Source organism: Gekko japonicus, unplaced genomic scaffold (assembly GCF_001447785.1).
Source record: "Gekko japonicus isolate JY-2015 unplaced genomic scaffold, Gekko_japonicus_V1.1 scaffold1556, whole genome shotgun sequence".
NCBI classification, from domain to species: Eukaryota; Metazoa; Chordata; class Lepidosauria; order Squamata; family Gekkonidae; genus Gekko; species Gekko japonicus.
Genome location: NW_015173718.1, coordinates 333,350 through 356,428, shown reverse-complemented (window position 1 = coordinate 356,428; position 23,079 = coordinate 333,350). Strand labels below are relative to the sequence as shown.

The following is a 23,079-nucleotide window of genomic DNA, read 5'->3' as shown; positions in this document are numbered from 1 at the left end:
GGAGTTCCGGCTGGCTTCAGAGTTGGCCACGCCCACTACAGCCAAAACCTCTGCGTGCCTGGCTACAGAAGGAAGGCCTGGAGAGCGACACACACACCCTGGCGACTCCGAGACGGGTGAACTGGGGGGGGCGGACTGGAAGGATCGGGGAGGCATTTAAATGCCTCCCCATGCCTTCCCTAGCCTGTCCAAGGGCCGGCTTGCCTGGGCGCTCCACAGCTGCAGGGCGCCCGGGCAAGCCAAGGGAAGGCATGGGGGTATGGCCTAGTAGTAGTAGTAGTAGAATTTATTACGGTTGCTAGACCAGCCACACACATATATATATATATATATGGGGTGTGGCCTAATATGCTAATGCACTGCACTGACAGGGGTATGGTCTAATATGCTAATAGGTTCATGCTGTTGGGTGTGACCTATTATGCTAATGAGTTCCTGCTGGGTTTTTTCTACCAAAAAAAGCCCTGTGTGAGCCCACTGTTAACTACGACTGAAGAAGACCACAGACCACACGAGTTGTTTCTTGCGGGAGGGAAAAGCTCTGCACCGGGGGAAAGTGCTGCTGTTAGCAGAATGGATCGCTATGATTCAATCATTTATACGTGCCACTTGGCCTTCATTCATCCCGGCTGATCCAAAACATACCGTTTAACAGCAATATAGAACCAACATTATTTGGATTGTGGGAAGCATTTCCCACCCCCCCTTGCTATTTTTGTGCTGTCTGTATGAGAAGGGAGAGGACCTTCGAGAGACACTGCCGAATTGATCCAGGCTCTCTTAAACAAGCATTATCCCCACGTCAGTCTTTGAAATTCAGCTTGCGAGACATTTTTATTGATTTACATTCATTGGCTTCATGGCCCTCTGTGGACGGAACGTTTCAAAGCACTTTGTGTCAATTCACCGATTGATGCATTTAGACGGAAATGCATACATTTAACTAAATTGGTCACCTCAAGCAGATCCATCAGGGCAAGCAAGGCTTTCTTAGTAAAAACTAAAAGAGTCGACTCCCTTTCCTTTGCAGTCTCTCCCAAACCACTGGCTGCACGTCCCTCAGGGTGGGCCTTATTTGCTCATGTTACGTTCTCAAAAGTGCCAGGTACCCTGGGAGTACAACATCAACGAACTACCATCAGGTAAGACTGGCAGGCCATTCTTCCAGTTTCCTAATGAACAAAAAAAAAAAATAGCACTTAACCTTTGCTCACCTCTATTAAATTCATAAGGTGCAGGAAAAACTCCTGTGCGTCTTGTTGCCGACTGGAAGAGAATTCTGGGTGCCCTTTGCTTACAAAAGCTTTGAACATGCGCGGGGAAATGCCGTTGTGCTGAGGCTGGAAAGAGAAGGAAAACACAATGTGCCCAGGGGCCCCCGTAATGCATGTGCTATCTAAGGAGGGCAGAACTGTAAAATATGTGCTGTGCCATAGTTACAAACTTCATGCGATACTTTCATGTTCTCTGCAAGAACCAGGATTCACTGCTGCAGCAAGTGGTGGCAGCTACAAGCATGGATGGCTTCAAGAGGAGACTGGATAAACATATGGAGCAGATTAGCCACAAAGTATAGTTGGAACACTGTGTCTAGGGCAATGATGCGCTGTATTCTTGGTGCTTTGGGGGGCAACAGTGGTAGGGCTTCTGGAATTCTGGCCCCCACTGGTGGACCTCTTGACGGCACCTGGGTTTTGGCCACCGTGTGACACAGAGTGTTGGACTGGAAGGGCCACTGGCCTGATCCAACATGGTTTCTCTTATGTTCTTAACCAGGAATTCCAAGCTGTTTCAGCCATATTTCCTGATCATTTTGAGCTATTCCACGGCTGACTGGGACCCATTAGAGGCAGCAAACCTTTTAAAACCACAAGGCAAATGGCATTTTTACACGGGTGCCCACACAAAACGTTGGCTTTGTGAGTGACGAATGCAAATTTGCAAACCAATGAAGAACCGCTGAGGTGGGCCAGGGCTCCTTGCTGCATTGCATACAACATGTGTTTGCCCCAGTGATTTTCAAAATGGTCTAATAGCCCAAGAAAAAAGATCAGTGTCAAGAGCCCCAATCTTACTGGCGATTCTTAGAGCCCCGATCTTACTGGCAATTCACCCAGAGGTCTGAAACTGGAAGTAGGCCCAAAAATAGTCTGGGACGGGAGTCCCCAAACTTTTTGAGCCTGCAGGTGCCTTTAGAACTCTGACACAGGGCGGTGGGCACAATAACAAAACAGCTGCCACAAGAGGTGGCACCAATCACAACATGGCTGCCTCAGGAGGTGGAGCCAACCATAAAACGTCAGGGAGCAAGGTTACGTATAACCCTAATAGTAACTCTTCCACAGAAGCTGTGTATAGCAGGATACTTTTCAAACTTCACAGCCAATCAGAAGCCTTGCTGAGCACACAGCCCACCTAGCCCAGCCCACTTTGCGGGCACCAGGAAAGCTTATGGTGGGCACCGTGGCACACTAGTCTAGGACAACGGGAAATCTAAACTGTCGGCATTCAGATAGTTTCTCTCTCTTTTGGAATGGAGCACTAGTTTTGGTTTAAACAGCAGTCTACAATTATAGTCAGAAAGAGTGATGAAGAATTCTCCCAACCCTTTAAAAATGTATTTGATCATAATCCATTTAAAGCAAAGCAATTATGGATTTCTGTCAGAAACAACCCTGCTGCTGAAATCCAATTATTTTAAAAGTGGTGGGATTGGAGCAGGCCCTCCCTTACTGTTGCCAGCTTCCAAAGGCTGTTGTGAGCGCCAAACCTTTAAAAACGGGGAGAGGAGCATTAGCAATGTCAGTCCCATCTACACTACCAACTTTTATACCAGCTTTAATGATCATGGGTTCCCTTCAAAGAGTCCTGAAAATTGCTGTTCAGTTGGGTGCCCGGCACTCCCTGTTTAGGATCCCCGCCACCCCTCTAATTCCGCTTCCCAGGATGCCTTGAGAAAAAGGGAATGGCTGTTCGACAAAGTTTGGGCGTGCTCCGTTTTACCTATGCACTCAAATTCTCCTCCAGTAATCCTTCTTGCCTCCTTCCTCTCTTACACATTCCCAGAAAGTCAAGACAATGGTAATCTATATCAGGGGTCCCCAATGAGATGGCTGTGGGCACTGTGGTTCCCGACACCTTTCTTGGCAACCATGAAGTCTTTTTAGAAAGTAGGGTTTCTGATTGGCTATGCAGGTCTGGGACGGGAGTCCCCAAACTTTTTGAGCCTGCAGGTGCCTTTAGAACTCTGACACAGGGCGGTGGGCACAATAACAAAACAGCTGCCACAAGAGGTGGCACCAGTCACAACATGGCTGCCTCAGGAGGTGGAGCCAACCATAAAACGTCAGGGAGCAAGGTTACGTATAACCCTAATAGTAACTCTTCCACAGAAGCTGTGTATAGCAGGATACTTTTCAAACTTCACAGCCAATCAGAAGCCTTGCTGGGCACACAGCTCACCTAGCCCAGCCCACTGGGCACCAGGAAAGCTTATGGTGGGCACCGTGGCACACTAGTCTAGGACAACGGGAAATCTAAACTGTCGGCATTCAGATAGTTTCTCTCTCTTTTGGAATGGAACACTAGTTTTGGTTTAAACAGCAGTCTACAATTATAGTCAGAAAGAGTGATGAAGAATTCTCCCAACCCTTTAAAAATGTATTTGATCACAATCCATTTAAAGCAAAGCAATTATGGATTTCTGTCAGAAACAACCCTGCTGCTGAAATCCAATTATTTTAAAAGTGGTGGGATTGGAGCAGGCCCTCCCTTACTGTTGCCAGCTTCCAAAGGCTGTTGTGAGCGCCAAACCTTTAAAAACGGGGAGAGGAGCATTAGCAATGTCAGTCCCATCTACACTACCAACTTTTATACCGGCTTTAATGATCATGGGTTCCCTCAAAGAGTCCTGAAAATTGCTGTTCAGTTGGGTGCCCGGCACTCCCTGTTTAGGATCCCCGCCACCCCTCTAATTCTGCTTCCCAGGATGCCTTGAGAAAAAGGGAATGACTGTTCGACAACGTTTGGGCGTGCTCCGTTTTGCCTATGCACCCAAATTCTCCTCCAGTAATCTTTCTTGCCTCCTTCCTCTCTTACATATTCCCAGAAAGTCAAGACAATGGCAATCTATATCAGGGGTCCCCAATGAGATGGCTGTGGGCACTGTGGTTCCCGACACCTTTCTTGGCAACCATGAAGTCTTTTTAGAAAGTAGGGTTTCTGATTGGCTATGCAGAGCTTTAAAAACACTGCTTTGGTGGCAGCTCCCACCACAGCACAAGGAACTTCACTGTGTGACTGAAGTCAGCAGCGGCAGCCATGTTGTGTCTGGCTTTGCCTCCTGCAGCAGCTGTTGTGTGGCAGCCATTTTGTGGGTATGCTCACTGTACTGTGTTAGAATTCCAAAGGTGGCCACAGGTTCTAAAAGTTTAGGGGCCCCTAATCTACACTAATGTTCCCTCTCTTGTATCTTTCCCCTCTCCCATAGTCCTGTGCTCTTATGCCCTTGCTGGGGGTGAGCTGCAAAAATAGGACAGCCATGTTGCTTTGAAAAACTTTATTCTAAGCAACTTCCTACGGTCCCCGAACTCATCTAGTGCATTACACAAGCATACAAACTGTGGCGTGTACTTCTACAGAGACACATTCTGGGCACACTTCCCTCATCAACAGTTGCAAAACATTTTAGCTAAAAATAAGCTAGGCCGGATCATTCAATCTCTCACATGGAGGCTTTCGGCAGGAGGTGCCTGATGACGTCCAACTGCAGACAGATTCCAAAAGTGCAGGAAGGCAGAGACACAACTGCTCTCTAAGAAACTCTTTCAAAAGTGGCTGTGGTATAAAGCGCCTGATATCCACAGAAAACAAAATGGATACTTTTGGGGGCAAATATTATTTACATTAAGTGGCCATAATTTGCCTTCAAAGAAGACAAGTTACGAAATAAAACAGCAGTTCTTACCGCTGGTCATTATGACAATACCACTGGTTATCTTTATCACATTCTGGTATCTTTACCATATTCTGATGTAAGCCGCCCTGAGCCCTACACGTAGGGAAGGGCAGCCTAAAAGTCCAAATAATAAATAAATAAATAATTCTGTCCACAGCCCTACATCAATGACACTTGGAAAAAAATAAAATGAAGACTAAAGCTAGAAGTGATCATCCTGTGAATTACGTGGCTGAGCAGCTGGATCTGAGTCCAGTAGCATCTCAGGGACCAACAAGATTTGGGGGAGGGGTATCAGCTTCCAGGAGTCAAAGCTCCCTTCGTCAGATACAAATGAAGGAAGCTTTGTCTCTCAAAAGCTCATGCCTCCCAAACCTTGTTGGTCTCTAAGGTGTTACTGGATTCGAATCTACTGCAGCCCAGAACAGCTAAGCCTCTGAAACTATCTTAAGGACTGAGCAGGGATTTGAGCACAGATTTCCATGGGCTGTTCGAGAAGGTAGTAAGGAGGAGGGAGGCTACAGGGAAAAGACCAATGAAATCACAAACAAATCTGTAGTCAAAACACGCTAAATAAATGCAACAATAATTATATAGAAAACAAAGTCAATGATAATGCCAAACACACACACACACACACATATATATATGTAGAATCATAAACATAATAAAGAGCAATTATCCAAAAGCGGGTGGTAACAAACTCAAACCCACCATAAGTCACAGCATATCTCCAAAGCAGCAAACCTCCTTCATAAACAGAACAAGCATACAAAGAAAATAATTGTTTATATAAACATCACATGTCCTTGAACTGAAGTTCAAACATCTATCTATTGTGGCTTGTAGTAAGTAAGATCCGTTCGAAGTAGAAGCTACGCAGTTCCAGATAATCAGCGTTTCAGACCTATTCCTTCATCAGGTAAATAAGGTAAGTCTTCAGTAACATACAATGAATACACATGTACAAGCAAGGTCCCGAACAAAATATTCCATTTAGGCACAGCTCCATATCTTTTAACAATTGCCTGAGAGGCAATTCCAACTTGTCGAATTGCTCTTTATTATGTTTGTGATTCTACAACAGTATATATACACGAGTCTGGCATTATCATTGACTTTGCTTTCTATATAATTATTGTTGCATTTATTTAGCGTGTTTTGACTACAGATTTGTTTGTGATCTCATCGCTCGAGAAGGTGGCAATACAGGGCAGGGGCCAATGAACCCAAGGCCAACAAGGGGCGGGGGGCTACCGAGAAGGCTTTCAAAACAAAACTATCGTATAGTCTCTACATTCCTCTTTGTTGTAACTAGGTTTGCCCAGCCAACTCTTTGGATTAATGCATAACAGGGGGAAAGTGTGATCTTCTGTAGATGGTACAAGAGACCGGACAGGTGCCGAAAACTGTGCTTTGGTTTATACTATGATAAGTTTGAGAGCGGAATTTTTTTAAAAAGGAGTTTGGTATTTGGTTAATCTTGTACATGTAAGTCATCTGGACTGCGCTGCTTTCCATTGGTAACACCCAACATTCGTCTTTAGTTAAAGAGGCCCACTAATAGGGGTCTTTCTCCAGCTCTTCTGCCCGCAAGCCTCCCAAGTGCTGAAACCAGCCCTATAGATGTCCCATGTCTACATCTCAGAGATGGGGGGCCACAAGAGACAGGACCCCCTGCCTAGTGGCCCCTCACATATGGAACTCCCTCCATACAGACACTCACCTGGCACCTGTGCTTTTATGTTCTAGGTGTCAGATGAAGATTCTTTTATTCTCCCAGGGTGTCTGATGAGAATTCGCTGTATGTTTGGCTGGGGCTGACTGGTATTTTTGCTGGCCTCTTGCTGCTTTTAATGTATTTTAAATCATCTACTGCTTCTTTTTCTGTTGGGCTTTACTGCACTGTAACTGAGGGGTGGTAAAGTGGGCACCCTGTACCTCTGGGCCTTACCAATGAAAACTGACTTCAACTCGTCAGTCAATTTGGAGTTGAGCAGATTAATCTACTGGTTAAAGAAAGTGGCAGTCCTGCTATAAATACCCCACTCTGTTTATCACAAGCAGTTCTTCCCGGAAGAGAAGTTCCTCTCCAACTGCAGCATCTCCTGTTTCTGTCATATGATGACCTTTCTAAACACAACACCTCGGAGGGGCAGGGTGTCTGTGGTGAGCTGGCTACAAAACGAACGTTAATTAGCACAAACTGAACAGTGTCTGACGGTGCCCATGTAAGCAGTCTTTACACAGCAGCCACAGCAGTCTGACACCCAATCAGGCAAACATCTACCTACTTCATACTAGCTAGGGGGTTTCCTGTCAGAATGCAACAAGAACTCTTTGCCAGTCACATCTCAGCAGCCTAGAGGCACTGAAGGAAAGCTGAACCAGTGCGCTTCCTGCAGCTGGGATCATGGGCTGCTTTTTTTGGTATACAGACACACTAGACGTTTCCTGAGCTTTTACCTTCAATGAATCCTTTTCACACTTAGTCAACTGCCAAAGAAGCCCTTTAGATCAGCTACTGAATACCTCAGCGCATTGCAGAAGATCTACCTTTTAACATCTCCAGCAACTGGCCTTTACCTCTCCCCCCAGGACTTGGCTACAGTGACCCATGCGATGGTCACTTCCAGGCTTGATTACCATAACTCACTTTATCCGGCTTGCCCTTGAAGTTGATCTGGAAACTCCAGCTGGTGCAAAATGCGGCGGCATGCCTGCTGACTGCGTGGCCTGTGCGGGCACACATTAAGCCAGCGCTACACCAATTGCAATGGCTGCCAACTGAGTAACGAATCCACTATTCAAGATACTGGTATTGACTTTCAAAGCCTTGTGCAGCCTGGGACCAACATACTTAAGGGACTGCCTCACTCCATATGTGCTCCAGAGAGCCTCGTGCTCTGCCAATCAAGATCTGCTGGCTTGACCAGGCCCTGGCCCTGGCCGGGTGGAACATGCTCCCGCGTGAGATCAAGGCCCTGCGGGATCTTCTATCATTCCGCAGGGCCTGTAAAACAGACCCATTCCGCCAGATCTTTGGTTGAGGTGGTAGGCGTCCAGTATAAAAGTCAGCCTCCCCTGCTGAAGACACCACTTCCACGCGGCCCGGATTAAACAAAGGTAGGGTCCAGCTGCACCAGTATCAGAAACTGCGCAATAACTGGGACAATCTGTTTTTAAATTCTTGGAAAACCACAACTCGCTTAAAAGAATCGGCCACCATTGTTTTAACCAGAGGTCATTTCGGGGGTCCAGTAAAAAAGTCAGCCTCCCCTGCTGAGGACACCACTTCCACGCGGCCCGGATTAAACAAACCTAGGGTCCAGCTGCACCAGTATCAGAGACTGCGCAATAACTGGGGCAATCCGTTTTTAAATTCTTGGGAAACCACAACTCGGTTAAAAGAATCGGCCATTCGGAGTTGGGACGTGCATGATTAAAAAAACCCCACCATTGTTTTAACCCCTTTACAGAAAATCGGGAAGGGCGTGTGAAGGTATCGTTTTAATAAAATGTCAGGAGTATCGTTATCGTTCCAGAAAGTCACTCCAGAAATATCAGAGCAATACTCCCAATGTTCTGTTAAAACTATCATACACTCACTGTTCACAGTGGAATTAAAATGGGGCAGGGAGGGAGAGAAAGGAAGACCCCCCCCACCCAGTAGACTGAATATTTCTGGAGTTCAGAGGCCAGGTCTACCCCATAGGAAATCCCGGCCCCTTAAAATGTAAAGGGCCCTTTGTGTTGCTGACCAGCTGTAAAGAGCTCCCCCCCTCCTCCCTAGACACTCCTGCCCTGCCCCTCAGTGGGATTTCCGATTCTGGTATCATCAGGAGTGATAATACTGGACTAGGGAATTGTGTCAGGGAGACAGCAGGCATACTAGATACTGCTGACCTGATTCAGAATCTGACATATCAGGCACGTTATTGGGTCAGCAATATTTCACTGTATACCCCTAATTTATAGTGCATCATGTAAAAAAAACCCCAGAGGAATGAGAGAACCATGGTAGTCAGAACTGATTTAAAACCAGATGAGTTCTGTAAATTTAAGTAACCTTTAATCCGCCTTTTTTCAATGACAGAATCAAGGTGGCTCAGTGTGAACGTTTACAAGTCCAAACTTGTAATATTAATCGCAGACCGAAATAAATAGGTCACATTACAAGCAGCAACGTTTACGGCCTTAGTTATAAGGATCCCATCAAAAACCCGCTGATGCCAGGGTGGTCGACGAATAGTGATCCTGCTCACGTTGGGTCTTTCTGTGCTATTACAGGATCGGTGGTTCGTTGTTAAACCTTGCCCTTTGTTACTAAGACTCACGTTTGCTACTTACATATTATGTTTTTATATCTTTTTAATGGATATTTTGTGGGCTCTAATGTGTGCCGTGACTACGATTGTTTAATGCTACGTCGCACTGTTTTTCTTAACGCTGTTTCCTATGGCTGTGAGCGAATGCGATAAAACTTGACTTGACCTGAGTTGAAAATGCAGCATTACAGAAAGCAATTCAAAATGCAGCAGTCTCCAAAACGGCAGGGTAAATACTAAGCTGTATCTGACAAAGGGGGCTTTGGCTAAATATTTCACTGTATACCCCTAATTTATAGTGCATCATGTAAAAAAAACCCCAGAGGAATGAGAGAACCATGGTAGTCAGAACTGATTTAAAACCAGAAGAGTTCTGTAAATTTAAGTAACCTTTAATCCGCCTTTTTTCAATGACAGAATCAAGGTGGCTCAGTGTGAACGTTTACAAGTCCAAACTTGTAATATTAATCGCAGACCGAAATAAATAGGTCACATTACAAACGGCAACGTTTACTGCCTTAGTTATAAAGTTCCCATCAAAAACCCACTGATGCCAGCGTGGTCGACGAACAGTGATCCTGCTCATGTTGGGTCTTTCTGTGCTATTACAGGATCGGTAGTTCGTTGTTATCTAAGTCTGGATAGCTCCGTCTGATCAAGTTCTGGAGGTGCTGAACCAGAACTCTCCCTCCCAAGGGGCACACTAGGAAGGATGGAAGCAGAGACACACACCCTCGTCAGCCAGAAGTGCCTCCCCCCAAAGAAGCCCACCTCCCGGTTTCTAGAAATACCGCTAAAGAACCTCTCACTGCCATTTCCCAGAAGACATCAGCTGGCTGAAGCATCCGAGATGTAGGTGCCTCTGGTCTCAGACACCTGCTTCCTTTTCTGGGGATGCCTTTTTTTTTTACCTCGTTATCAGATGGTAGGCACGCACACGGGCAAATACCTTGTGTTCTTCTTTCATCACCTGTTCGATGAGTTCGGATTTGACAGGTGGTTTGGAGTACTGCCCTGAGAGGAGGCCGTGTCCCAATTTAGCCCTGGGGGGGGGGAGAGAAAGAAGGCATAACATGTAAGAACATAAGAGAAGCCAGTGTTGGAACAGGCCAATGACCCATCCAGTCCAACACTCTGTCACACAGTGGCCGAAATACCCGGTGCCATCAGGAGGTCCACCAGTGCCCCCCCCAAGCATCTGTTTACTGCCAGGTTTAGAAGTAGGGGGTTCACAACAGGGTGGAATCCACCTGCCTGTTCACACACACACACATGCATAAATCAGGCACTCCACGTTGCCTAGCACATCTGTTTTCTAGCCAAGACCTGTACCCGTTAGGACACTGAGAGCCAGCGTCTTGCATTAGGACCTGGGAGACCTAGGGTTTGGATCCCTGCTCTGCCGCGGAAGCTTGCTGTGTGACCTTGGGCCAGTCATAAACACTCCAACTGACCTACCTCACCAGGCTGTTGTGAGGATAAAATAAAGGAGAGGGGAACAACGTAAGCTGCTTCGGGTCCCCATGGGGGAGAAAGGTGGGAGATAAAATTGAGTCCATGAATACTTATCATGGGAAAGGACTGCAAAAGACAATACCTACACATCTGTATGCCCACAATTTTGTACTTAATAATTTCTTAAAACATTTATACTGTGCCTTTCCTCTTGGTTCAAGGCAGCATACAGCTTAAGCATTAGAACGTTCAATATGCAGGGGGGGAAGTCATATGCAATATCATAAAACTGTACTCACTATGTATAAACTGAACCAAGCTTGAGTCCAGTGGCACCTTTAAGTGGCACCAACAAAGTTTAATTCTGGGTATAAGCTTTCATGTGCATGCATGTATATATCTGAAGAAGTGTGCATGCACATGAAAGCATATACCCAGAATTGAACTTTGTGGGCCTTAAAGGTGCCTCTGGACTCAAACTTGGTTCTGCTGGTTCAGACCAACATGACTAACCACCTGAATCCACATATAAACTGGAGTACTCTGGGAATACTGGGTCCAGGTCTTGCTATTCATTTACAGATCCTTATTTTTAAACCATTTGGAGTATACTTGATGTAACTTTGGTAAATGGGAGAGGGGGGCAACTTTTTGAGAACAGAACACTGGCTCAGCACTGGTGGAACGCGCTCCCGGAAGACATCAGGGCCCTGCGGGGCCTCTTACAGTTCCGCAGGGCCTGTAAAACGGAGCTCTTCCACCAGGCCTTCGATTAGGAGCCGCCACTGATGAATGAGCTATTAAAAACTGGACTATTATGGCCCTCATGCTACTGGCATTCAGAACAACTTTGGACACCGCCCTAGCTACATCGGATCACCTTAGAGTAATCACCATCTGCCCTCAACTGCGCTTGATGTATATCATCTGTTATATGGAATTTTTATAATATTGTATTTATGTATCTGTGTTTTATTGTATTCTAACCTTGTTGTACGCCGCCTCGAGCCTGCCTGCGCAGGCAAGGCGGGATATAAATCTAAATAAATAAATAAATAAATAAATACATTGCTCATAAAAATCCGCATTTAAAAGTTTTGCTGTCATTTGTTTGATGACAGCAACGCACTGACACGAGCAATGTCCTTGCGAAATTCTCCATCTCAGGAGGCCGTATTTCATTGTTCACCTGAATAAAAACTGTTGAGAGAAAAAAAAAATCTCCTCAGCCTCAAAACTGAGGTGAGGAAAAAACACAGAGAACAGCAGTGGAGATGATCTCTGTGGCGGCAAAAAGAGAACTGAGGGAGTAGCGCCCCTCCTCCTGGTCATGTGAGCGTTTTGGCGGGAAAGCGCCAGAGGGAGGAGGGGCGCTCCTAGTCTGTTAGAAAGCTTGGAAATCTTTTCCATGGCTGGCCTGCAACTGCGCAGTTTCCATGTGGGACTGCACAGAAGCCACGACAATGAAAATGTCCTTGCAAAATCCTCCATCCCGTCCTGGGAGGCCGAACAAAATAAGCACCCTGTGACTCTGCTAACAGTCTTGGCTAATAAGGATGGGCTACAGCAGGGGCCCCCAATGACTGACGCCTCCCCCTGGTGCCCCACATGTTTTTAGAAAGTGGGCAGGGCCAGACGGGGCTCCTGCCCAGCAAGGCTTCTGATTGGAGATTTGATTGACTCTGCAGATTTTTAAAAACAGTGTTCTGGCACAAAGATCTTCACTGCGTGACTGAGGGCGAGCTGTGGCCGCCTTTTCGTGGCTGGCTTTGCCTCCCGCGGCAGAGCACAATGTGATACAGGGTACTTCTGTGGATGCTCCCATTAAACAGCAAATAATACGTCTGTCAGTAACAAATATACCACGCGCACATCGAGCTTGGATTATTTGCCGCTGCAGTGTACATCCAAATAAAAATAAAATGTGCTACACATACCTGCTCCTGCAAACTTTGCTGTCAATTGTAAAACAAAAGATAGCTAAATGAGGTGACTGAAGGGTGGGGCCGTGGCTCGCTGGCAGAGCACCTGCTTGGCATGCAGAAGGCCCCTGTCGTATTTAGTTAAAGGATCAGGTAGCAGATGATGTGAAAGTCCTGTGCCTGAGACCCTGGAAAGCCACCGCCAGTCACAGGAGACAATTCAGACCACTGGTCTGTCAGAGTAAGTCTCGGTACATAAATTCACATGTTTATCTAGGCTACCAAGGCACCACGTAATGTTGAAGAATTTGAATCTGATTCAATTGTTCGCAAAAATCTGGTAAGAAACAGTAAAGGTAAAGGTTTCCCTTGCTCGAAAGCTAGTCATATCCGACTCTCGGGGGCGGTGCTCATCTCCGTTTCCAAGCCGAAGAGCCAGCGCTGTCCGAAGACGTTTCTGTGGTCATGTGGCCGGCATGACTAAACACCGAGGCGCACGGAACACTGTTACCTTCCCACCGAAGCAGTACCTATTTATCTACTTGCAATATCATGCTTTCGAACTGCTAGGTTGGCAGGAGCTGGAGCCAGAGACAGGAGCTCACTCCATCTGGGGTCTCAAACTGTCGAACTATAGACCTTCCGGTCTGCAGCTCAGTGTCTTTAACCTCTGAGCCACCGCGACCCCTTGTAAGAAGCAACCCCCTGCTTAATTTCAAACAAACAAACCCTGCCACTTACATCTGTGTATTAAAATCTTGGGTTGGGTCCAGAGGGGAATAGTCAAATATCCTTGGAAGGTTTCCCACGTACCTGTCCAGGGAGAAGAAGGAGGGTAAGAGGAGAAACGCTTGAGGACAAATCATTCATTTTGCTTAGGGGTCTTTTGCTGACTCAGAGACAGTCAGGGAAGCTCACTGATCAATACTCCTAATACATGAACATTAATTCCTCCTCACAGAGCTGATACAGCATTCTGTACTGTCTGCTAGTCCCAGAGCCCCTGTGGTATAGCTGTCTGAGGGTTGCGGCAAAATCTGGAAGACGCAGGTTCGAATCCTCATTCTGCCATAGAAGGTCACCAGGTGGCCTTGGGCCACTAAGAGAGGTCTATCGGGCACCTGCAGGCAGGCGGGTCAGCGTGATCCACGGCTCCTGGTCCAAAAGCAGTAGTCAGGGGGAGTGAGGCCTCTCCCCCACCCCACCCCAAAAATCCCCAGTAGCAAATGCAGGACTGACAGCTCTCAGTTTCTGTCCCTTCAGTTCAATTCCTAAGGGACCCACACAGACAACAGGGAGAAGGGGCAAGTATTTATCCTACAGTAATCTTTTATAACCTTTCCTCCCGACCCAGAGAGTCTCACCACTGCACATTCACACCGCTGCACATGGGGAACCTCTACACTTATTCACCCACCAAACTGATGGGAGGGTCCCTGGGGGGGGGAATAGAGCAAGCTTACAAGTGAGATCCAATTTCGTAAAGTTGCAGAAATTTTGTAAAGTTATAGAAATGCTGCTTTCATGTATGCCTATTCGAGTCACTTCCTACATTATGGGCTGGATATTTTTTTTTCCCCATCAGAAAAATTCACTCTCTGTTGGAAGGAAAACTTTCTCCCTTGAAGGACGACTTGGCAGAAAACAGTCACGGGATGCAACCCTAGGTTTTCAAATGCACACTAAAAACGTGAGAAAGTAATCAAATGCAGGCTGGCGAACGCTTGTATCATACAGCCGTACTCGTCAGGGTGTATCAGTTAACCGCGGCTCCTTGTTGGCTGTACAACCAAGCCTGCAGCTGGCCGCCACACTTATTTCTTGGGACTTCTATCCCGCCCTCCCCCACAAGCATGCTCAGGTTCACACATAATGTGTGAACAAGCCCTCTGTACTATAATGCAAGTTTCTAAAGGCTGCGTATATCCTAAGAGGTAGGAACTCAAATACCAAGTCACCCACACACACCAGCAAGCAAATACACAAATACAGACTTTATTTCAGCCAAGGCTGTGCAAAGTTGCGGTCACTGCAAAGACCCCCCGCCCCGCCCCCGTGACTTACGCTCTCTGAAATTCGGGGATGCTGAAAATGGCCTGCATGATGCTGCTGATGTAACAGCTGTTGCCCACATTTTTCATGCCAGTGTAGCCTGGGCCATACATCGGCTTCAGCTTCATACCAGATTCCTGGATCACTTCCCATTCAGAGACCCTGGGCTTCATGTCATTGTCCCTCAGGCTGTTCTCTGTCTAAATGCAAGAAGGGCTGTTTTTTAAAAAAAACAACAGTGATGTACAAATACACATTTCTAAGCCTGGGTGTTTAAAGAGGGAAGGGGAGGAAACGTTTGCTTGAAGGAAAGAAGGACATCTCAAAAAAAATTATACCTGTCTACATAGAAGTATTGACATGTCATTTCACACTTGCTGATAAATATGATTGTGTCTCCCCCTACTGAACCATTCAAGAAACTACTACCACCAAGTGCTGCTTACTCCGAGCAGCCTGCAGCATAGAAAAGTCACGGCTGTCTTGAAAAAGATTTCAGAGTTTTTCCACACCATTTTCACATGCATAGAGGGGAGAGGGCTATGGGGCTCAGTGGTACAGCCCATTCTCTACATGAAAAAGGTCCTCAATTCACTCCCTGAAATCACCAATCAAAAAGATTACAAGTAGCCTGAGATCCCAGAGAGCTGCTGCCAGCCAGAGTAGACAATAACAAGTAGATGGACCGCTAGCCTGACTCAGCGGACAGCAGCTTCACATGTCGCGTTAACTTTTGTGAGCCGAGTCCCGCCCTGACTCAGTTTTAGCAATCATTGATACTTTATTATGTTACCCGATGTTTCAGAAGGCAGCAATTCCCAACATTTTTGAGCCTGTGGGCACTTCTAGAATTCTGACACAGGGTGATGGGCGCAGCCACAAAATGGCTGCCACAGAAGGCGGAGCTATCCGCAAAATGGCTGCCACAGGAGGCAAAGCCAAGCATAAAAAGGCTGCCACGGCTTACCTTCCTTGTGCTGTGGGGATCAGCTGCTGCGAAAGCAATGTTTTTCAAAGTTTGCACAGCCAATTAAATCTTCAGTGGCCAGTTAGAAGCCTTGCTGAGCAAAATACTCATTTGGCCCGAACCACTTTCTAACAAAAATTTGGTGGGCACCAGGAAAGGTGCCAGGGGGCACCACAGAACCCACAGGCACCCCGTTGGGGACCCCTAACATAAGGCAACTTAAGTGGCAACATGATTCTATTTGTTATGAGCAGCTGAGCAACTGTGAATAAGAGACACTCACTTACCGCCTGCATCTGCAGCATATCAATCCCAAAATGCCCCAAGTGTTTAGCTATGTGTGGGTCCAACACTGGCTCCTCTTCATCAAAGGAATAGACGCCTGCGTAACAAAAGAACCAAAGGGGCAGCTCACCAAATGCTGCCTATCAATATTCCTGCACAATACAAAAAAAACTTTAACATCCACCTAACAGACTGAGGCATAGTAACTTCCCTCCTGCACACAGGCCAGCCTGGCTAGGAAGTAAATGTAGTGACTCAGTACAATATGTTCACCTCCCCAGTTTCCCCACATGACCAATGCTTTTGTTAGCAGCAAGGGAATGCTTGCTCTGCAATACCCTACAGACACTGCATCAACAACAAGAGCCAGTTCTCCCTAGCTTCACCACTGCCCAGCGGGGATACCGGTGGTGGGGTGGTGGGGGAGGTCCCACCATAACAGTGGCAGGCCTTTAAATTTCTCACTGATGCAAGATTAATCCATGAAAAAAGTGTTCCCCACGTTGCTTCTATGTAATAGAGGAAGGGCATTTTGGGGGGAAGGTTTGACAATTTTGGCAAAGGTGGTCTTCCGTGGGGGAATTTAGCTCAGCCAGTCTTTCCGGAACTGGGAAAGGGGACTGCGTGGAGAGCAGGATGCAGAGCACCCAATATAAGACTACGGAACATGCTATTGTGTTGCATCGAGACAGCTATCCAATTCTTACGTAGCCTGCTAGCTGACAGCAGACAGGATTTCCTAGACAGTACTAGTCGTCCACCAAACTAGTATTACCTAAACCCTCCCTGTGAAAGGCAGCTGAAGCCACACCTTCCAGTAATGTGGCATTACAGTGCATACACATGACAGTGTGTACAGGTAGATTTTAATTCCGGTTTGTTCTTAGTTGGCTTGCAAGAACCAAAGAGTCCACAAGATGGCACCATTAGTTTTGGGGGGAACTGTACTATTTGAGACGTGCCCACTGGCATGCTCAGTTATAACAGTCATTGCAAAACCTGCCCTGGGGGGAAAAAACCTTCTTTATTTGATTTGTGTATTGCTCTGTAACAAGGCTCTTGACAGTTTACAGTACAATATGCACACTGAAGTTACCATAAATCCTTTCTCAGAATAAAACTTCCATAATATACGTAACCAAAATATTGCACAAGGCTGTTTTAAACCCAGCAGTTCTCCAGATCACAAATAATAACAACAACAATAATAATCAAAATTAAAATAACTGCCATAAACAGACCATCTTTGCCTGCTTTTCAAAAGCCAGAAAGGAGGAGAACAGGTGAATCCGCCTGGGAAGAGTGTTCAGCAACTCACTGAACAGGTCTTAGATCCTCCAGAAGTTCACCGTTCCCTCAGATGACAAGGATGCTTAACTGAAGAGACCCGCTAAGAAATACCTCAGTTTCTGGGGAGGGGTATACAAGAGGAGGTGACCCCTCAGATATACACAACCATGCAGGCCTTTGAAAGTCGAAAACAGCACTTTGAATTTGTGAGAAAACTACCAATACAGCATTTTCAGGTGTGCCCCCCCAGCTCACTGTATTCAAAATTCTGACTGCTGTATTTTGAACCAGTTGTTGTTCCACAATAGCCTTCAAGAGCAGCCTCGTATAAATCGTATTACAGAAGTCAAATCTACAGTCATCAAAGCTGACACACTAGGCCAGGATGGGAGGGGGGAGTACTAAGTGTATGCTAACCCGTGAATCAAATGGGATGGGGGGGAGTGCAACCTCATTCAGAGTACGCCCCTCTACTTGAATCCAGGAACTTATCTACCACCCCTTTATAGTTTTATCTAGAATGCCATTTATTGGCCCTCAACCACACCTGTACAGAATCCAGGCATCAATTCAAGAACTCCACGGGTTCAGTGGAATCTGTGGAGACCTGGTGGAATGAGCTCCCATATGAGATCAGCGCCCTGCATGACCTTTTACAGTTCCACAGGGCCTGCAAGACGGAGCTCTTCTGCCAGGCTTTTATCTAGGGTGGTGGACGTCCTTCCCTCTCTACTGGGCCTCCCCTCAGTGGGTCAGAATTGTATTACCATCTAAGGACCAAATCTTGAAAGAGATGACATCTCTGAGGCTTTAACTATAAAATGTGAAGAATAATATGATTGTATGGGCTCAGAATCTAGGGCATACTATAAATCTTGAAGATTGGGGGCAGATTTGGGAGAAAAATATTAAAATGACTAATGCTATAACATATAAAGAGAATATGTACAAGATGTTCTATAGATGGTATACAAGGGGACTCAGCAGTTGTGGGGTAGGGCGTGGAACAGAAGTCTATGGAACCTCACCGAGTAATTCTGATGGAGCATAACTCAAGTCCCAGAGCACCATCTTCTGAAACCTGCCCGACACGCAAATAGGAACAGATGCACCGCATGACAACACCTCTCATTGCACAACCTACCCATTAGTCAAGAAGAATATCATGGCCAATAGCACAAGAAGCTATAAAGGGATCAAGGGCATGATTCCCTTGTCCGCCTCCTAGCAATGGTCATCTACCAGTGTTAAACCAGACAATTTCTTTCCTCAGACCAGATCTGAAACTACCTGGGCATGTGTCCAGGAAATAAGGTTCATCCATGAAGTGGCCAGTCACCACCTGTTCTATCACTTTCCTCAGAAAAAGCACCTTTGAGCCTGATCAGTAATTTTTGTGATCCAATAGACTGAAAGGTCCTCTCAAGAGGACCCGGGACCACTCCCCCCCTTCCCCTCAGGAGTTTTTTTAAGACTAACAAATTAGGCTACTTTTCCTCAGTTAGCTAGAAACATCCAAGAGGGGCAAAGATCTAGGGCCTTGTCCATGTCCTGAGGCCACAACGACTGAAACTCATCTAACATTGATAAGAGCAATCTGTGACCACCTCAGGTACATATGGCATCGTAACAAGGATTTCAAGTCAGTGTCAGTCAAGAGAGATTTTATTCACAAGGCAAATCAGTACAATGAGTTACTGAGTAGTCTGCATTACCCAAAGAAGACCGAAATTAAGTCATGTGGAACCTGGGATATCTTCACTGGAGGACTAAGTGGGGTGGAGAAATAAAGAATGTATTCCATCATCACCAGTCAGAGAGCAGATAACAACATGAGCTCTAACCTGCATTTTGTCAGACTCAGCCTGCATTTCCACTCCACTGATCGCCCCAATGTTTTAATGAACACTTATTACTTTATTGTGCATTTTGTTCAGGGAGGAAAGGGTAACATTTATGGCTGGTTTTTTATATTAATTTCCAGGATGGACTTTTCTCAGGACTGTATCAAAATTTAAGGAGCTGCAGTAGCTCAAGTGGTTAAGATGCTGAACTGCAGGCTGTGGAAGGTCAGTAGTTCACCAGTTTGAGACCCGGGTGCCGCATAATGGAGTGAGCTCCTGTCTCTAGTTCCAGCTCCTACCAACCTAGCAGTTTGAAAGCAAGAAATTGCAAGTAGATAAATAGGTACCACTTCGGTGGGAAGGTAACAGTGTTCCGTGCGCCTCGGTGTTTAGTCATGCTGCCGGCCACGTAACCACGGAAACGTCTTCGGACAGCGCTGGCTCTTTGGCTTTGAAACTGAGATGAGCACTGCAACCATGGAGTCAGATTCGACTGGCTTTCGAGTAAGGGAACCTTTACCAAAATTTAAATTGGGCCCCTAAATCAGGATCACACCACAAAATTCTCAAGACCTGAAAAAAGAAAGCTTTAAAAAAACATTGGGATGTCTGTTACTTTTTAAAAATCTAATAATATATGATGCTTTCCCTCATAGATAGGGTTGACAACATCCAGGGATAACGTGGATCCTCCACTATTAAAACTGATCTCCAGACAACCAAGATCAGTTTCTCGAGAGAAAATGGCCGCTATGGAGTGTGGACTCGATAGCATTATAGTCCCTCCCCTCCCCAGGCTCCACCCCCAAAACCTCCAGGTATTTCCTAACCCAGAGTTCACAGCCCCACTCATGGACAACAGTAAACCCAAAGTGTATGCTAATAGAGGTGAAGCCTTCCACACCACTGTCTGTCTTTAGTTCCTGGTTCAACACACTGGATAGTGAGCATGTGATAATGGATTCACTTGGACCACATCCATGAAAACTGGGCGAGTTTGGCCAGTCGCTCCCTTATTCTCTGATTGTTAGAACATTCCCTTTTTATCATTTATACTGCTGTGAAGTCCTTGGCAGAAGGAAGTGCAACTATCAGGGCTAAACACACGTGACAGCACCAGTGGGGATGACAATACTGTTTAAAAGTCTTCACTACTGTTTCACCACTTGAAAAGGCATGTGGGGGAGGGGGGGACACACGACAAGATCTCCTGGTCCCACCATGACGTGGGCTCAATCAGAATTGGGCTCTCATGTCATTTTAAAATGTCTGAGTTTGACGCTAAAATGCCTCCACAGGTCAAACCCGTGGATGACACAGCCTCTAGTTGGGCCCCCAGTAACTTCTTGCATGCTTCCACTTTTCCTTAGTATTTGTCTAAACGGCAGAGTCCAACCCATCACTGGGATGTCAATGGATTTGGGTTGTGTTGGCTTGTTTATTTTTATGCCCCCCTCCTGCAGGTTGCTGAGCTACAGTATTCCATGTGTCAGACAAGCATCTCTGACCTCTGGCAAGTTGGCTTGGCTTGCTCTTTTCGTGCCACGGACAGCGGTATGTGGCTGTTCCAGTGCGCACGTGGTTAAAACTGAAAACTGATCCCAACTGAGAACAGAGAGTTGAATTAGTTTGGAAACAGGGGATTAATAACACTTCATGTTTTCCCTGTGGGTCTTCGTGATCAGATGTGCCTTGAGACCTCTGTGCTTAGAACTCAGTTCACATTTGTTAAGGTGCTTTATGCCACAGTGGGGCAAGACCTGTGACGGACTGTGCTGTAAAAGCTCATAAGTGCTGTGTAACCATGTGAAGGGCTGTCAAGGGTTAATGCCTCACAGAGCCAGAGAGCCTTGAGTGACAGGCTGCTCAAAGGAATTTGTTTGGTTAGTGTCATTTGAGCAAAAAGACTTGGGAACTGTCTGCTGAAGAGAACTCACTTTAGCTTTGACTGAGAACTGCAACCACTGTCTGCTGAAGAGAACTCACTTTAGCTCTGTCTGAGAACTGCAACAGTTTAGCCCTGACTGAGGACTGGGAAGTTTGGCAAAAAGGAGTGGGAGGATCGATGAAGACCCCCATTCGGGCTAGAAAAAAGGATAGATCTTCTAGTTAGAGAAGTGATTCCCTGCCCAGTTGGAAAGGGGGACAGCTCAAAGAATGGAATGATCCCTGGTGTGTGTAGAGAAGGAATTTGGGTATTTGGTAGTGTATCCCTGCCTTCTGAAACTTGAAGAGCCAGTTAAACTCAGCTTAAACTGGAGTGTTATGCAGATACTTAAACGGAAGCCTCCCTTCTCTAAGATTCTAAGACTTTGTGAAAAGCTTAAGAACTCTCACTTGCTGGAAACTTATGGAATTTGTGATTATAAGTCACGTCGGAGTTATATATAATTCACCTCAGACATCATACCCCTGATTTCACCAGACCTACGTTGAATAAAGTATTTTGTTTAATTTTGAATGTTCTAAAGCCTCTTGTGTGCTATTTTCAGAAGTTTAAGAGGTGATCTTCCCTCAAGTTCCTGTGCTGAGCCAGGAGCAAAAAACAACTGACAGGGTGGGACAGCCATAGATCTTCAGAAAAGAAGAAAATAGATCAAAGGGCTGCTCAGCCAGAAAGGAAGAAAAAAAGGGGAGGGGAAATCCTGTGCCTGAGTGAGGGAAGAGGGCTAGGTCTCCATGTGGACCAGCAGACAGCGTAACAGACTTGGATGTGGGAGGTCTGCGCAGGAATCATTGAGTGGCTTTGGACACCATTTTTCAGACCTGAAGTGCCATCCTATGCCAGGTTGTTCCAGTATAAGAACCTGAAGTAATTTTGCATAGGATTGCACTATAAGATTCCCACTTGTTATTTATTTATGTTATGTATAGTCGCCCTTTCTCACTGAGACTCATGGCAGATAACGTAATGTTAGTCAAATACAATCAACAAGGTGGGACATCCAGTGATCAATGCAACAAGTTTTGGACTACAGAAACCTAGAAACAGCAAAAATCTAAAACAAAGCTGAAACAAAGCATAAGGATTTAAACACAACAAGTTAAACAGTGTAGATACCACATAGTCTAAGAATACTTACAGCAATAGGCAGCAAGACAGTAGTACAGGTCACGGTCCCTCTATCCCTTTACCAATGCAACTTTCTGAGCCATTTCATTACAGTACAGTTCTATTACCCGTGCAAAAGAAAGCCAGGAGAGCTGCTATGATATTTGCCATCTGCTAATGATATTTGTAAGGGGATTTTCCCTTACACCTAATGAAAATCCCCTCTTCACCCTTAAAATATTGTTCTTGACAAAGTTTACAGGACTTCTACCCTGCTTTTATTTGAGGGGGGAAATCTAAATGATCAGACTCATGGCACCAGTGCAAGAGAAAACTTAAACTGAATAGAAATTTAAGGTCTTTCCCTGCTGTTCATACATTATTGTTATTTGCTATTTGTTTGTATAACAAGTTTATTAGCAATAAATCTTCGAGCTGCTAGCTTGCCTTGTAATCAAACTGTCTGAACTGTACAGTGTGAAATCGGCAAAAGGGTTTCCTTTGATGTGCCTATGGGATGCCTATGTTTCAATGCTATGCACTTCAACATGCAGGCACTTCAACACACAATGAAACGGCTGCAGTTCATGGGTTAACGCAGTTTATTTATAAGGGTCACAGTCTCTTTCCCCCAGGGACTTGAGGCTGAGGAGGACCCTTTAAATTATGTAGCCAAGGACTGATGAAGTTCAGCAATATTTATCTCTCCCTTATAATAAAGCAGTAGTGGGGACCAACGCTCTAAAATGCCCGCCTTTAGTGTTTGGCCGGAAGAACTGCCACTCAGAAGACACTGGCTGGGTTGACTGGCTGCTTTGTGCAGTCCCGCCCAGCGTTTCAAGGTCTTTTGCATATGGAAGCTGACTGGCCCTCACTCCATTCCACACCTCAAACTCCCCCCCCCGCAAGGCAGTTGGAATGTCAGTT

General features: G+C 45.9%; 1 protein-coding gene across 1 annotated transcript in view; it reads right to left on the bottom strand.

Moving 5' to 3' along the window:
* The window catches only part of USP13 (ubiquitin specific peptidase 13 (isopeptidase T-3)), a 122,426-nt gene that overhangs the window by 18,630 nt on the left and 80,717 nt on the right, over window positions 1–23,079 (bottom strand). Inside the window, exons 7-11 of the mRNA XM_015423344.1 lie at window positions 15,969–16,063; window positions 14,727–14,914; window positions 13,404–13,475; window positions 10,235–10,328; window positions 1,205–1,340 (exon numbers count right to left, since the gene is read on the bottom strand). Coding sequence (XP_015278830.1) covers window positions 1,205–1,340; window positions 10,235–10,328; window positions 13,404–13,475; window positions 14,727–14,914; window positions 15,969–16,063 — 585 coding nt within the window. The remainder of the gene's footprint in view (window positions 1–1,204; window positions 1,341–10,234; window positions 10,329–13,403; window positions 13,476–14,726; window positions 14,915–15,968; window positions 16,064–23,079) is intronic.